The following is an 18,412-nucleotide window of genomic DNA, read 5'->3' as shown; positions in this document are numbered from 1 at the left end:
TGTGTCTCTGTGTGTGTCTCTGTGTCTGTCTGTGTGTGTCTGTGTCTGTGTCTCTGTGTGTAGCAAACAGCAAAATGTTAACATTTTCAAACACACCATTAAACATTAATGTTAAAGCCCTTTGCGTGGTTATATATATATATATGTGTGTGTGTATATATAATGCAGGCATATAAAGGCTTCCTGTTCCTGCAAGGTTGTCACAAATTCTCTGTTGCTGCCTTTTACTGTCCTGTGGTGATTTGTCACTGAACAAGACCAAGATTCCTGATGACGGGTGCAATAGCCAAGTGGTTAAAGCGTTGGACTGTCATTCTGAGGGTCCCGGGTTCGAATCACGGTGACGGCGCCTGGTGGGTAAAGGGTGGAGATTTTTACGATCTCCCAGGTCAACATATGTGCAGACCAGCTCGTGCCTGAACCCCCTTCGTGTGTATATGCAAGCAGAAGATCAAATACGCACGTTAAAGATCCTGTAATCCATGTCAGCGTTTGGTGGGTTATGGAAACAAAAACATACCCAGCATGCACACCCCCGAAAACGGAGTATGGCTGCCTACATGGCGGGGTAAAAACGGTCATACACGTAAAAGCTCACTCGTGTGCATACGAGTGAACGCAGAAGAAGAAGAAGATTCCTGATGAGTTATTGATGTTGCAGTGTGTATTCACATGGGGAAAAGAATCTACATTTCCCTCTGTCTGTCTGTCTCTCTCTCTCACTCTCTCTCTCTCTCTCTCTGTCTGTCTCTCTCACTCTCTCTCTCTGTGCATTTGTGTGTGTTTATTGTGTGTGTTTGTTGTGTACGTGTCTGTGTGTGTGTGACTCTGTGTATGTGTGTGTGTTTGTTGTGTGTGTTTGTGTGTTTGTGCGCGTGTGCGTGAGCATGTGTGTGTGTGTGTGTTTGTGTGTGTTTGGTGTGTGTGTGTGTTTTGTGTGTGTGTGTGTTTGGTGTGTGTGTGTGTGTGTGTGTTTCGTGTGTGTGTGTGTGTTACGTGTGTGTGTGTGTGTGTTACGTGTGTGTGTGTGTGTTTGGTGTGTGTGTGTGTGTGTGTGTGTGTGTGTGTGTGTGTGTTCTGACAGTAGAGGTGCTGATCCCCACGTCATTTTTTCAACTTGTTCAACACGTCCTTGTGAGTTGTGGGCAGTGGGGAGAGAGAGAGAGAGAGAGAGAGTGTGTGTGTGTGTGTGTGTGTGTGTAAATGGAAAACGTATTCATTAGAGTTTTATGTACTGAGACACAAATTGAAGATTTCTCATTGAACAGCAACATCTTCACCACATATCATGATATTAATGGTCATGGTTTTTATAAAGTGGTAAACTTCTTCTTCTTCTTCTTCTTCTTCTTTGTCCTCTCCTCCTTTCTGATGTTTGTTTAACTTATTATTATCATCATCATCATTATTTATAGATGTGCATATAATTTCATATCATTCTTGATCATTGTCATCATCATTATTATTTACAATATTATCATCATGAAAATTATATCATCATTGATATTATCATCACTCTTTTGTCCATCACTATTACGTCCATCACATTTATGTCACGTCATCAGCATATAAGGCAGACAACAGTATGTCAGTGACATCATCATCATTGTCATCAGGTCGTTGACCTACAGTGAAGTGGAGGGGTGATCAGTAACGCCATCATCATGTGTCAGTAACATCATCATGTGTGTCAGTAACATCATCATCATGTGTGTCAGTAACATCATCATCATGTGTGTCAGTAACATCATCATCATGTGTGTCAGTAACATCATCATCATGTGTGTCAGTAACATCATCATCATGTGTGTCAGTAACATCATCATCATCATGTGTGTCAGTAACATCATCATCATGTGTGTCAGTAACATCACCATCATGTGTGTCAGTAACATCATCATCATGTGTGTCAGTAACATCATTATCATCATGTGTGTCAGTAACATCATCATGTGTGTCAGTAACATCATCATGTGTGTCAGTAACATCATCATCATCGTGTGTGTCAGTAACATCATCATGATGTGTGTCAGTAACATCATCATCATCGTGTGTGTCAGTAACATCATTATCATCATGTGTGTCAGTAACATCATCATCATATGTGTCAGTAACATCATCATGTGTGTCAGTAACATCATCATCATGTGTGTCAGTAACATCATCATGTGTGTCAGTAACATCATCATCATGTGTGTCAGTAACATCATCATGTGTGTCAGTAACATCATCATCATGTGTGTCAGTAACATCATCATGTGTGTCAGTAACATCATCATGTGTGTCAGTAACATCATCATTATATATGTCAGTAACATCATCATCATGTGTGTCAGTAACATCATCATCATCATGTGTGTCAGTAACTTCATCATCATGCGTGTCAGTAACATCATCATCATGTGTGTCAGTAACATCATCATGTGTGTCAGTAACATCATTATCATGTGTGTCAGTAACATCATCATCATCATGTGTGTCAGTAACATCACCATCATGTGTGTCAGTAACATCATCATTATGTGTGTCAGTAACATCATCATGATGTGTGTCAGTAACATCACCATCATGTGTGTCAGTAACATCATCATCATGTGTGTCAGTAACATCATCATGTGTGTCAGTAACACCATCATCATGTGTGTCAGTAACATCATCATCATGTGTGTCAGTAACATCATCATGTGTGTCAGTAACATCATCATGTGTGTCAGTAACATCATCATCATGTGTGTCAGTAACATCATCATCATGTGTGTCAGTAACATCATCATCATGTGTGTCAGTAACATCATCATCATGTGTGTCAGTAACATCATCATGTGTGTCAGTAACATCATCATGTGTGTCAGTAACATCATCATCATGTGTGTCAGTAACATCATCATGTGTGTCAGTAACATCATCATCATGTGTGTCAGTAACATCACCATCATGTGTGTCAGTAACATCACCATCATGTGTGTCAGTAACATCATCATGTGTGTCAGTAACATCATCATCATATGTGTCAGTAACATCATCATGTGTGTCAGTAACATCATCATCATGTGTGTCAGTAACATCATCATGTGTGTCAGTAACACCATCATGTGTGTCAGTAACATCATCATGTGTGTCAGTAACATCATCATGTGTGTCAGTAACATCATCATGTGTGTCAGTAACATCATCATGTGTGTCAGTAACACCATCCTCATTGTCATCAGGTCGTCGACCTACAGTGAGGTGGATGGAGTCATCATCAAGGTGCCCTACACGCAGGGCGAGTGGGAGGGGAAACTGGCCACCGACGTGGTGACCTTGACCTCTCTGCCCCAGGTGGAGCTGCACCCCAACATGGCCTTCATCTACCAGTCGTCAGGATTCTTCATCCCCCAGGCCAACTGGCAGGGCATCGTGGGCCTGGCCTACCAGGCCATTGCTCGGGTCAGTAATAATGATGGTAATAATGATGGTAATATTTATATGGTGCTGAATCTTGTGCAGAGACAAGTCAAAAGCGCTTTCGCACCAGTCATTCACACGCATGCATGACTCTAAAACTGGAGAAGCTAAAGACAAGGGAAGAGGCAGGTAGATATATTATACACTCCCAGGTAGACATATTATACACTCACGGACAGGTAGACATTATACATTCATAGGTAGACATAGACTCACAGGTAGACATATTATGCACTCACAGGTAGACATATTATACACTCACAGGTAGACATAGACTCACAGGTAGACATATTATGCACTCACAGGTAGACATATTATACACTCACGGACAGGTAGACATATTATACACTCACAGGTAGACATAGACTCACAGGTAGACATATTATGCACTCACAGGTAGATATATTATACACTCACAGGTAGACATAGACTCACAGGTAGACATATTATACACTCACAGACAGGTAGACATTATACATTCATAGGTAGACATAGACTCACAGGCAGACATATTATGCACTCACAGGTAGACATATTATACACTCACAGGTAGACATAGACTCACAGGTAGACATATTATGCACTCACAGGTAGACATATTATGCACTCACAGGTAGACATATTATACACTCACAGGTAGACATAGACTCACAGGTAGACATATTATGCACTCACAGACGTATTATGCACTCACAGGTAGATATATCACGCACTCACAGGTAGATTGATGTGGATACTTATATAGCGCCTATCCTCGGTCAGAGTCCAAGCTCTAAGCGCTTTACATACACGGGGACATTTGCACCACAGGCTGCCTACCTGGGTAGAGCCGACTGACGGCTGCCACTGGGCGCTCATCATTCGTTTCCTGTGTCATTCAATCAGATTTCAGACGCACACGCATACACACTCAGACAGACATGTAACATTTTACGTGTATGACCGTTTTTATTTATTTACCCCGCCATGTACGCAGCCATACTCCGTTTTCGGGGGTGTGCATGCTGGGTATATTCTTGTTTCCATAACCCACCGAACGCTGACATGGATTAGAGGATCTTTAACGTGCGTATTTGATCTTCTGCGTGCGTATACACACGAAGGGGGTTCAGGCACTAGCAGATCTGCACATATGTTGACCTGGGAGATCGGAAAAATCTCCACCCTTTACCCACCAGGTGCGCTGAGATTCAAACCCAGGACCCTCAGATTGAAAGTCCAGCGCTTTAACCATTCGGCTATTGCACCCGTCAGATATATTATGCACTCACAGGTAGATATATCATACACTCACAGGTAGATATAGCATACACTCACAGGTAGACATATTATACACTCACAGGTAGACATATTATACATTCACAGATAGACATATTATACACTCACAGGTAGACATAGTATACACTCACAGGTAAATATGTTATACACTCACAGGTAGATATAGTATACACAGGTAGATATATTTTGCACTCACAGGTAGATATATTATACACTCACAGTTTGAATCCCACACTCACCACAATCTCGCTCTCCACTACACCTTGAGTGGTGGTCTGGACACTAGTCATTTAGAATAGACGATAAACCAAGGTCCCATATATACTACAGTATAGCATGCTCTTTGCACATGTAAAAGAACCCATGGCAACAAAAGGGTTGTCCCTGGCAATAGGAAAGCAAACAGATTTGCAGGCAGGAAAAAATGTGGTACTGCACTGTAGCGACACTCTGTCCGCAGCCCCAGTTTCACACGGAGGAATCTGTAGTTGGAAAGAGTGCTACAGTACAACGCAATACAGTACAATGCAATGCAATGCTTTACAATACAATTGATAATATTGATAATGAAGTGCTCTTCTGTTGTGCTGTTCCGTCACACAGGCTCACAGCGCATCACAAATTGACAATACAATACACTCCAATACAATGTGGAGTGATGGCCTAGAGGTAACGCGTCCGCCTAGGAAGCGAGAAAATCTGAGCGCGCTGGTTCGAATCACGGCTCAGCCGTCGATATTTTCTCCCCCTCCACTAGACCTTAAGTGGTGGTCTGGACGATAGTCATTCGGATGAGACGATAAACCGAGGTCCCGTGTGCAGCATGCACTTAGCGCACGTAAAAGAACCCACGGCAACAAAAGGGTTGTTCCTGGCAAAATTCTGTAAAAAAAATCCACTTCGATAGGAAAAACAAATAAAACTGCATGCTGGAAAAAATACAAAAAAATGGGTGGCGCTGTAGTGTAGCGACGCGCTCTCCCTGGGGAGAGCAGCCCGAATTTCACACAGAGAAATGTGTTGTGATAAAAAGAAGTACAAATACAATGCAATACGTAACAGCACAGCACAGTACAGTGTAGTACAATACAAAAGCAATGTGTCATATGCACCAGCACTGTGCCAGTTCTCAGTGCTAGTGGAGGGGTGATTATTGATACCATCATCATGTATGTCAGTAATATCATCATCGTCATCATCATCATCATCAGGTCGTGGAGGGGTGATTATTAACACCATCATCATGTATGTCAGTAATATCATCATCGTCATCATCATCATCATCAGGTCGTCAACGTACAAGGAAGTGGAGGGGTGATTATTGACACCATCATCATGTCTGTCAGTAATATCATCATCGTCATCATCATCGTCATCATCATCATCATCAGGTCGTCAACGTACAAGGAAGTGGAGGGGTGATTATTGACACCATCATCATGTCTGTCAGTAACATCATCATCGTCGTCATCGTCATCGTCATCATCAGGTCGTGGAGGGGTGATTATTAACACCATCATCATGTATGTCAGTAATATCATCATCATCATCGTCATCATCATCATCATCATCAGGTCGTCAATGTACAAAGAAATGGAGGGGTGATTATTAACACCATCATCATGTCTGTCAGTAACATCATCATCATCGTCATCGTCATCGTCATCGTCATCATCATCATCATCGTCATCGTCATCATCAGGTCGTGGAGGGGTGATTATTAACACCATCATCATGTATGTCAGTATCATCATCATCATCATCGTCATCGTCATCATCAGGTCGTCAACGTACAAGGAAGTGGAGGGGTGATTATTGATACCATCATCATGTATGTCAGTAATATCATCATCGCCATCGTCATCGTCATCAGGTCATCAACGTACAAGGAAGTGGAGGGGTGATTATTGATACCATCATCATGTCTGTCAGTAACATCATCATCATCATCATCATCATCACTGTCATCATCAGGTCGTGGAGGGGTGATTATTAACACCATCATCATGTCTGTCAATATCATCATCATCATCATCAATGTGGCCGTATGCACCTACACGCTGCCAGCTCCATGACGGAGTCTCACTGCTTTCAGCCCGACACGCTGACCCCGTTCTGGGACACGGTGCGTGACGAAGCCAACATCTCCGACATCTTCTCCATGCAGCTATGTGGTACTGCCCACTCCCACAATGCATCGGCTGATCCCGCCATGGAGGGGAACCTGGTACACAACATGTCTGCTTTTTTTCTCGTGACTGTGTGCAGTGCATTTTCTTTAACCCTCTGCCCCCTAACCTGTTCGATATTGCCTGCCAGAAGTGCCCTATTCAATCCCTGAATGACTGTATTGCCCACCAGAAGTGCCCTATTCAATCCCTGAATGACTGTATTGCCCGCCAGAAGTGCCCTCTGCTGAATGACTGTATTGCCCACCAGAAGTGTCCTATTCAATCCCTGAATGACAGTATTGCCCACCAGAAGTGCCCTATTCAATCCCTGAATGACTGTATTGCCAGCCAGAAGTGCCATATTCAATCCCTGAATGACTGTATTGCCCACCAGAAGTGCCCTATTCAATCCCTGAATGACTGTATTGCCAGCCAGAAGTGCCATATTCAATCCCTGAATGACAGTATTGCCCACCAGAAGTGCCCTATTCAATCCCTGAATGACTGTATTGCCCACCAGAAGTGCCCTATTCAATCCCTGAATGACTGTATTGCCCACCAGAAGTGCTCTATTCAATCCCTGAATGACAGTATTGCCCACCAGAAGTGCCCAATTCAATCCCTGAATGACTGTATTGCCTGCCAGAAATGCCCTATTCAATCCCTGAATGACAGTATTGCCCACCAGAAGTGCCCTACTCAATCCCTGAATGACTGTATTGCCCACCAGAAGTGCCCTCTGCTGAATGACTGTATTGCCCACCAGAAGTGCCCTATTCAATCCCTGAATGACAGTATTGCCCACCAGAAGTGCCATATTCAATCCCTGAATGACTGTATTGCCCACCAGAAGTGCCCTATTCAATCCCTGAATGACTGTATTGCCCACCAGAAGTGCCCAATTCAATCCCTGAATGACTGTATTGCCTGCCAGAAGTGCCCTATTCAATCCCTGAATGACAGTATTGCCCACCAGAAGTGCCCAATTCAATCCCTGAATGACTGTATTGCCTGCCAGAAGTGCCCTATTCAATCCCTGAATGACTGTATTGCCCACCAGAAGTGCCCAATTCAATCCCTGAATGACTGTATTGCCCACCAGAAGTGCCCTATTCAATCCCTGAATGACTGTATTGCCCACCAGAAGTGCCCTATTCAATCCCTGAATGACTGTATTGCCTGCCAGAAGTGCCCTATTCAATCCCTGAATGACTGTATTGCCCACCAGAAGTGCCCTATTCAATCCCTGAATGACTGTATTGCCTGCCAGAAGTGCCCTATTCAATCCCTGAATGACTCTATTGCCCACCAGAAGTGCCCTGTTCAATCCCTGAATGACTGTATTGCCCACCAGAAGTGCCCTATTCAATCCCTGAATGACTGTATTGCCCACCAGAAGTGCCCTATTCAATCCCTGAATGACTGTATTGCCCACCAGAAGTGCCCTATTCAATCCCTGAATGACTGTATTGCCTGCCAGAAGTGCCCTATTCAATCCCTGAATGACTGTATTGCCCACCAGAAGTGCCCTATTCAATCCCTGAATGACTGTATTGCCCACCAGAAGTGCCCTGTTCAATCCCTGAATGACTGTATTGCCTGCCAGAAGTGCCCTATTCAATCCCTCTTGATGTTTGCCTACCAGAAGTGCCCTATTCAATCCCTGAATGACTGTATTGCCCACCAGAAGTGCCCAATTCAATCGCTGAATGACTGTATTGCCCACCAGAAGTGCCCTATTCAATCCCTGAATGACTGTATTGCCCACCAGAAGTGTCCTATTCAATCCCTGAATGACTGTATTGCCTGCCAGAAGTGCCCTATTCAATCCCTGAATGACAGTATTGCCCACCAGAAGTGCCCAATTCAATCCCTGAATGACAGTATTGCCCACCAGAAGTGCCCTATTCAATCCCTGAATGACTGTATTGCCCACCAGAAGTGCCCTATTCAATCCCTGAATGACTGTATTGCCCACCAGAAGTGCCCTATTCAATCCCTGAATGACTGTATTGCCCACCAGAAGTGCCCTATTCAATCCCTGAATGACAGTATTGCCCACCAGAAGTGCCCTATTCAATCCCTGAATGACTGTATTGCCCACCAGAAGTGCCATATTCAATCCCTGAATGACTGTATTGCCCACCAGAAGTGCCCTATTCAGTATTTAATGTCTGCTTTATGACTATGTTGTGACTGTAGTGCATTTAATGTCTGCTTTATGACTATGTTGTGACTGTAGTGCATTTAATGTCTGCTTTATGACTATGTTGTGACTGTAGTGCATTTAATGTCTGCTTTATGACTATGTTGTGACTGTGTAGTGCGTTTATTGTCTGCTTTATGACTATGTTGTGACTGTGTAGTGCGTTTATTGTCTGCTTTATGACTTTAAATGTCCTTCTCTAAGTCCTTCACTTTTTAGCCAAGATTTTCAGTTCTGTGACATCAGGGAATGCGTAATATAATTATGACAAATAAAAATACAAATGAAGAAACACTCAAATTCTAACCAGGAAAGAATGGGGTGTGGGGGGGGGGGGGAGGTAATAACTATTACAACAATAAAATAGCAACAGAAAGAGTAATAATGATGTTTAACAATATTAAGCTTAATGTAGTGTTAAGATTGCGCAAGATCTGAAGAAAAAAAAGATTACAATTAATGAATTGTCTTGAGTACTAACCAGTTAACTTTTACTTTGGGTCAGGGGATATGAAACAAACATCTGATATAATCCAGTCACATAGCATTACTTTGGATCGTGAAATATGAAACAAATATCTGATATAATCCAGTCACGTAGTATACCACTTACAGCATAGTAATAAACCGAATATCAATGTAAAGGAGAATAATGAGATTTGCTGAGCCTGTCACATTACTATATTCCAACACACACACAGACACACACACACACACACACACACACACACACACACACACACACAGGTGTTGGGGGGGCTGGATGAGGGCCTGTACCAAGGACAGGTGTACTACAGCCCTATCGTCAGGGAGATGTACTATGAGGTGCTGAGGCAGGTGTGATGTGATGTGTGCAGGTGTTGGGGGGGCTGGATGAGGGCCTGTACCAAGGGCAGGTGTACTACAGCCCTATCGTCAGGGAGATGTACTATGAGGTGCTGAGGCAGGTGTGATGTGATGTGTGCAGGTGTTGGGGGGGGCTGAATGAGGGCCTGTACCAAGGGCAGGTGTACTACAGCCCTATCGTCAGGGAGATGTACTATGAGGTGGTGAGGCAGGTGTGATGTGATGTGTGCAGGTGTTGGGGGGGCTGGATGAGGGCCTGTACCAAGGGCAGGTGTACTACAGCCCTATCGTCAGGGAGATGTACTATGAGGTGCTGAGGCAGGTGTGATGTGATGTGTGCAGGTGTTGGGGGGGCTGGATGAGGGCCTGTACCAAGGGCAGGTGTACTACAGCCCTATCGTCAGGGAGATGTACTATGAGGTGCTGAGGCAGGTGTGATGTGATGTGTGCAGGTGTTGGGGGGGCTGGATGAGGGCCTGTACCAAGGGCAGGTGTACTACAGCCCTATCATCAGGGAGATGTACTATGAGGTGGTGCTGACCGACGTGGCCGTGGCGGGCACCAGTCTCCACATGGACTGTAAGGAGGTGGGTCGCTCACCACGTAGGGTTCGATTCCTGTCACACTTTTTGCTGCTGCTGCTTCTTGTTCTTCTTGTTCTTCTTCTTCTTCTTCTGCTTCTTCTGCTGCTTCTTCTTCTTCTTGTTCTTCTGCTTCTTCTTCTGCTGCTTCTTGTTCTTCTTCTGCTTCTTCTTCTTCTTGTTCTTCTGCTTCTTCTTCTGCTGCTTCTTGTTCTTCTTCTGCTTCTTCTTCTGCTTCTTCTTCTTCTTCTGCTTCTGCTTCTTCTTCTTCTGCTTCTTCTGCTTCTTCTTCTTCTTCTTCTTCTTCTTCCCCTCCTCCTTCTCCTCCTCATCCTCCTCCTTCTCCTCCTCCTCCTCCTTCCCCTTCTCCTCTTCCTCCTCCTTCTTCCCCTCCTCCTTCTCTTCCTCCTCCTCCTACTCCTCCTCCTCCTCCTCCTTCTTCCCCTCCTCCTTCTCCTCCTACTCCTCCTCCATCTCCTACTCCTTCTCCTCCTCCTTATCCTCCTCCTTCTTCTTCCCCTTCTTCTCCTCTTCCTTCTCCTTCTCCTCCTCCTCCTCCTCCTCCTCCGTCTCCTCATCCTCCTCCTTCTTCTTCCCCTTCTTCTCCTCTTCCTTCTCCTTCTCCTCCTCCTCCTCCTCCTCCTCCTTCTTCTTCCCCTTCTTCTCCTCTTCCTTCTCCTTCTCCTCCTCCTCCTCCTCCTCCTCCTCCGTCTCCTCCTCCTCCTCCTTCTTCTTCCCCTTCTTCTCCTCTTCCTTCTCCTTCTCCTCCTCCTCCTCCTCCTCCTCCTCCGTCTCCTCATCCTCATCCTTCTTCTTCCCCTTCTTCTCCTCTTCCTTCTTCCCTTCCTCCTCCTTCTTCCCCTCCTTCTTCTCCTCCTCCTCCTCCTTCTTCCCTTCCTCCTCCTTCTTCCCCTCCTCCTTCTCCTCCTTCTCCTCCTCCTTTTGCTTCTCCTTCTTCAAAGTAACTTACATGAATGTGTTTTTTCTTCTCTGCTCAGTACAACTTTGACAAAACGATTGTGGACAGCGGGACAACTCACTTACGTCTTCCGACCCGGGTTTACAACAAAGTCGTTCAACGAATTGTGTCGGAACTACAGGTGAGGGGTACCGACTGCTATGGTGTGCAGCATAAGATAAGATAAGAATAACTTTATTATCTCCAACTGGAGAAATTTGGTCAGGTGCATTATCACAACATAGACAAGTAAACAACATGGGGACCCTAACTGTAAAAGCCAACAACAGCCCCTACAAATATTACGAAGATACAAATGTAAAAAATATCACATACATCGTTTCATACATACATCCACACACTGCAGGTAATAACGAGTATTCTTAATGTAAAAACAGAAAGAATTAAGAAACATTATTTGAATATAATTATAAACATAGCCTACTATACTGCACATTGATTATAATAGACAGATAAGATAAGAATAAAGATGAATTGCGGAAAACCACAACCAGATAATCAGCACACACCTGCACACACCCCCCCCGCCCCCCACCCACCCACCCCACACACGCGGATAACTTGATTAAACAAGATAAACAAGAGTAATAAACATGTTCTCAAATAAAAGCATTTCACATATTCGCTTTTAAAAACATTGCATGTAGTGTTGTTTAAGGCACGTTTATATTCAACTGGATGATGTGAGGCGCTTTGAGCAGCTTTGGTACTGGATATTGCGCCATGGAAACATTATGTATTATTATTATTATTATCATCATCACTGTATTGTACTGTGTTGTACTGCATTGCATGTAGCTGTGTTGTGTTGTGAGGTGTTGTATTATATTATACTGTATTGTATTGTACTGTATTGTATTGTATTGTATTGTACTGCATTATATGTAGCTGTGTTGTGTTGTGAGGTGTTGTATTATATTATACTGTATTGTATTGTATTGTATTGTACTGTGTTGTACTGCATTATATGTAGCTGTGTTGTGTTGTGAGGTGTTGTATTATATTATACTGTATTGTATTGTATTGTATTGTACTGCATTATATGTAGCTGTGTTGTGTTGTGAGGTGTTGTATTATATTATACTGTATTGTACTGTATTGTATTGTATTGTATTGTATTGTATTGTGTTGTACTGCATTATATGTAGCTGTGTTGTGTTGTGAGGTGTTGTATTATATTACACTGTATTGTATTTTACTACACTGTGCTGTACTCGGCCATATTGTGTTGTACTGTTTTGTATTGTATTGTTCTGTGTCGCATCATATTGCATCATATCTGTATTGTATATACTTTCTGATCAGTTTCACTTTCTCAGAGAGGCCTATGTTTGGACGAAGTGTATCGTGTTATATATTGTATAACTCTTTTTTGTCACAGCAGATTTCTCTGTGTGAAATTCGGGCTGCTCTCCCCAGGGAGAGCGTGTCACTACACTGAGAGCGCCACCCAATTTTTGTATTTTTTCCTACTTTGTTTTTTGTTGTTGTTTTTTTTCTATCGAAATGGATTTTTCTACAGAATTTTGCCAGGGACAGCCCTTTTGTTCGGGGGAGGGGCAAGAGTGGCAATTAAACTACACAACACATCAGAGCACTACACTACACTACACTGCACTACACAGCACTACACAGCACTGCACTACACTACACTACACTACACTACACTGCACTGCACTGCACTGCACTACACTACACTACACTACACTACACTGCTCTGCACTGCACTACACTACACTACACTGCACTGCACTACACTACACTACACTACACTACACTGCACTGCACTACACAGCACTACACAGCACTACACTGCACTGCACTACACAACACTGCACTGCACTACACTGCACTGCACTGCACTACACAACACTACACAACACTGCACTGCACTACACTGCACTACACAACACTACACAACACTGCACTGCACTACACTGCACTACACAACACTGCACTACACTGCACTACACTACACAACACTGCACTGCACTACACTGCACTGCACTGCACTACACAACACTACACAAAACTGCACTGCACTACACTGCACTACACTGCACTACACTGCACTACACAACACTACACAACACTGCACTGCACTACACTGCACTACACTGCACTGCACTGCACTACACAACACTACACAACACTGCACTACACTGCACTGCACTGCACTACACAACACTGCACTGCACTACACTGCACTGCACTGCACTACACAACACTACACAACACTGCACTGCACTACACTGCACTACACAACACTGCACTGCACTACACTGCACTACACAACACTGCACTACACAACACTGCACTACACAACACTGCACTGCACTACACTGCACTACACAACACTGCACTACACTGCACTACACAACACTGCACTGCACTGCACTGCACTACACTACACTGCACTACACAACACTGCACTACACAACACTGCACTGCACTGCACTACACAACACTGCACTACACTGCACTACACTGCACTACACAACACTGCACTACACTGCACTACACAACACTGCACTGCACTACACTGCACTACACTGCACTACACAACACTGCACTGCACTACACTGCACTACACAACACTACACAGCACTGCACTGCACTACACTACACTAAACTGCACTACACTACACTGCACAGCACAACATGACACAACACTACACTGCACTACACTACACTACACAGCACTGCACTGCACAGCAAAACACAGCACAGCACAGCAAAACACAGCACTACACTACACTATACTGCACTACACTGCACTACACTACACTGCACAACACTACACTGCACAGCACAACATGACACAACACTACACTGCACTACACTGCACAGCACAACATGACACAGCACTACACTACACTACACTACACAGCACAGCAAAACACAGCACTACACTACACAGCACTGCACTACACTACACTACACTGCACAACACTACACAGCACAGCAAAACACAGCACTACACTACACAGCACTGCACTACACTGCACTACACTACACTGCACTACACTGCACTACACAACACTACACTACACTGCACTACACTACACTACACTACACTGCACAGCACTACACTGCACAGCACAACATGACACAACACTACACTGCACTACACAACACTACACTGCACAGCACAGCACAGCAAAACACAGCACTACACTACACAGCACTGCACTGCACTACACTACACTACACTGCACAACACTACACAACACAGCAAAACACAGCACTACACTACACAGCAAAACACAGCACTACACTACACAACACTACACAGCACAGCAAAACACAGCACTACACTACACAGCACTACACTACACAGCACTGCACTACACTACACTACACAGCACTGCACTACACTACACTACACTACACTACACTACACAACACTACACAGCACAGCAAAACACAGCACTACACTACACTACACTACACAGCACTGCACTACACTACACTACACTACACTACACTACACAGCACAGCAAAACACAGCACTACACTACACTACACTACACAGCACTGCACTACACTACACTACACTACACTACACAGCACAGCAAAACACAGCACTACACTACACTACACTACACTACACTACACTACACTACACTACACTGCACAACACTACACAGCACAGCAAAACACAGCACTACACTACACAGCACTACACTACACAGCACTGCACTACACTACACTACACTACACTACACTACACTACACAACACTACACAGCACAGCAAAACACAGCACTACACTACACTACACTACACTGCACAGCAGAACACAGCACAGCAAAACACAGCACTACACTACACTACACTACACTAAACTGCACTACACTACACTGCACAGCACAACACGACACAACACTACACAGCACTACACTGCACAGCACAACACAGCACAGCACTACACTGCACAGCACAGCAAAACACAGCACTACACTGCACTACACTGCACAGCACAGCAAAACACAGCACTACACTACACAGCACAGCACAACACAGCACAACACAGCACACACAATACAACACAGCACAACACAACACACAGCACGCACAACACAGCACAACAAGACAGTACAACACAACACAGCACAAGACAGTACAACACAACACAGCACAACAAGACAAAACACAGCACAACACAGCACACTCCACGGACCTCAGTGTGTGTGTGTGTGTGCTGCAGTCGATGCCAGACGTGCCGATGGTTCCCTCGGCAACGTTCTGGACGGGGGAAGAACTGCTGTGCTGGAGTGACCTTTCCCTGGCGGTCAGTTCCTTCCCAACCGTCTCCCTGTCGCTGCTGTCGTCGGAGGGTCCACACCGCTTCTTCACGCTTCACCTCACCGCACAGGTAGGTGTTGGTTTCTTGCGCTCTTTGTATCTTTACTTATTTATTCATCTGAGAGTTCTTTTCCCTCCGTCTCCCTGTCGCGGCTGTCGTCGGAAGGGACGCACTTCTTCACGCTTCACCTCACCGCACAGGTAGGTGTTGGCTTCTTCCGTTCTTTGTATCTTTACTTATTTATTCATCTGAGAGTTCTTTCCCCTCTGTCTCCCTGTCGCGGCTGTCATCGGAAGGGACGCACTTCTTCACGCTTCACCTCACCGCACAGGTAGGTGTTGGCTTCTTCCGTTCTTTGTATCTTTACTTATTTATTCATCTGAGAGTTCTTTTCCCTCCGTCTTCCTGTCGCGGCTGTCATCGGAAGGGACGCACTTCTTCACGCTTCACCTCACCGCACAGGTAGGTGTTGGCTTCTTCCGTTCTTTGTATCTTTACTTATTTATTCATCTGAGAGTTCTTTCCCCTCTGTCTCCCTGTCGCGGCTGTCTTCCCAGGGTCATGACTGATCTTTATGGTTGACGTCACTGCACACGTCAGTGTTGGTTTCTTTCTTTGTTTATCTTGTTATTTATTTATTTATTTGTTTGTTTGTTTTATCTGGGAGTTCTTTCCCCTGTGTCTCCCCCGTCGCTGTTGTCCTCCTGGGGTCACTGCTGACTCCCGACACTGCACCAACACACACACACACACACACACACACACACACACACACACACACACACACACACACACACACCAACACACAACACAGCACACACATGTGCGCGCAATGTGTTATATCAGGTGTTAAGACAAGCAGTGTGTCGTGTCAGGTGTTAAGAAAGGTAGTGTGTCGTGTCAGGTGTTAAGAAAGGTAGTGTGTCGTGTCAGGTGTTAAGAAAGGCAGTGTGTCATGTCAGGTGTTAAGCAGTGTGTCATGTCAGGTGTTAAGCAGTGTCATGTCAGGTGTTAAGACAGACAGTGTCATGTCAGGTGTTGAGACAGGCAATGTGTTATGTCAGGTGTTAAGACAGGCAGTGTGTCATGTCAGGTGTTAAGACAGGCAGTGTGTCATGTCAGGTGTTAAGACAGGCAGTGTGTCATGTCAGGTGTTAAGACAGGCAGTGTCATGTCAGGTGTTAAGACAGGCAGTGTCATGTCAGGTGTTAAGCAGTGTGTCATGTCAGGTGTTAAGCAGTGTCATGTCAGGTGTTAAGACAGGCAGTGTCATGTCAGGTGTTAAGCAGTGTGTCATGTCAGGTGTTAAGACGAGCAGTGTGTCATGTCAGGTGTTAAGACGAGCAGTGTGTCATGTCAGGTGTTAAGACAAGTGACAAGTGTGTTGGGTGTGACAGCATTACCTGCGCAGTGTGTCATGTCAGGTGTTAAGACGAGCAGTGTGTCATGTCAGGTGTTAAGACAAGTGACAAGTGTGTTGGGTGTGACAGCATTACCTGCGCAGTGTGTCATGTCAGGCGATGTGTGACGAGTGTGTTGCGGTGTGACAGCATTACCTGCGCAGTGTGTCATGTCAGGCGATGTGTGACGAGTGTGTTGCGGTGTGACAGCATTACCTGCGCAGTGTGTCATGTCAGGCGATGTGTGACAAGTGTGTTGTGGTGTGACAGCATTACCTGCGCAGTGTGGAAAACACGGACACAGGGTTCCTGGGACCCACACGCACCTGTCTCAAGTTTGGCATCTCTCCCTCAGAGTCAGGTGGGAGGGACAGTGTGTGCGTGTATGTGTGTCGGTGTGTGTGTGTGTGTGTATGTGTTTGTGTGTGCGTGTATGTGTGTGTGCGTGTGTGTGTGTGTGTGTGTGTGTGCATGTCTGTGTGTGTCCGCGTGTGTGTGTGTGTCCATGTGTGTGTGTGTGTCCGTGTGTATGTGTGTGTGTCCATGTGTGTGTGTGTGTGCATGTGTGTGTGTGTGCGTGTGTATGTGTGTGCGTGTTTGTGTGTGTGTGTTTGTGTGTGTGTTGGTGTCTGTATGTGTCTGTATGTGTGTGTGTGTGTGTTGGTGTCTGTATGTGTCTGTGTGTGTGTGTTGGTGTCTGTATGTGTCTGTGTGTGTGTGTGTGTTGGTGTCTGTATGTGTCTGTGTGTGTGTGTGTGTGTGTTGGTGTCTGTATGTGTGTGTGTGTTGGTGTCTGTATGTGTGTGTGTGTTGGTGTCTGTATGTGTCTGTGTGTGTGTGTGTGTTGGTGTCTGTATGTGTCTGTGTGTGTGTGTGTGTGTGTGTTGGTGTCTGTATGTGTGTGTGTGTGTTGGTGTCTGTATGTGTGTGTGTGTGTTGATGTCTGTATGTGTGTGTGTGTTGGTGTCTGTATGTGTGTGTGTGTTGGTGTCTGTATGTGTGTGTGTGTTGGTGTCTGTATGTGTGTGTGTTGGTGTCTGTATGTGTGTGTGTGTTGGTGTCTGTATGTGTGTGTGTGTGTGTGTGTGTGTTGGTGTCTGTATGTGTGTGTGTGTTGGTGTCTGTATGTGTGTGTGTGTGTGTGTGTGTGTTGGTGTCTGTATGTGTGTGTGTGTTGGTGTCTGTATGTGTGTGTG

General features: G+C 44.9%; 1 protein-coding gene across 2 annotated transcripts in view; it reads left to right on the top strand.

The window, feature by feature from the left end:
• Positions 1-18,412, top strand: part of LOC143277530 (beta-secretase 1-like) — a 37,836-nt gene that overhangs the window by 15,058 nt on the left and 4,366 nt on the right. For both annotated transcript variants that reach the window (XM_076582408.1, XM_076582407.1), the window contains exons 4-9: positions 3,210-3,429; positions 6,821-6,952; positions 10,401-10,535; positions 11,528-11,629; positions 15,718-15,885; positions 17,487-17,577. In XM_076582408.1, the coding sequence (XP_076438523.1) occupies positions 3,210-3,429; positions 6,821-6,952; positions 10,401-10,535; positions 11,528-11,629; positions 15,718-15,885; positions 17,487-17,577 (848 nt within the window). The remainder of the gene's footprint in view (positions 1-3,209; positions 3,430-6,820; positions 6,953-10,400; positions 10,536-11,527; positions 11,630-15,717; positions 15,886-17,486; positions 17,578-18,412) is intronic.

The sequence above is a fragment of the Babylonia areolata genome, chromosome 34 (assembly GCF_041734735.1).
Source record: "Babylonia areolata isolate BAREFJ2019XMU chromosome 34, ASM4173473v1, whole genome shotgun sequence".
Classification (NCBI taxonomy): Eukaryota; Metazoa; Mollusca; class Gastropoda; order Neogastropoda; family Buccinidae; genus Babylonia; species Babylonia areolata.
Note: the sequence above shows the minus strand (reverse complement) of the source record. Positions and strands in the feature narration are given on the sequence as shown.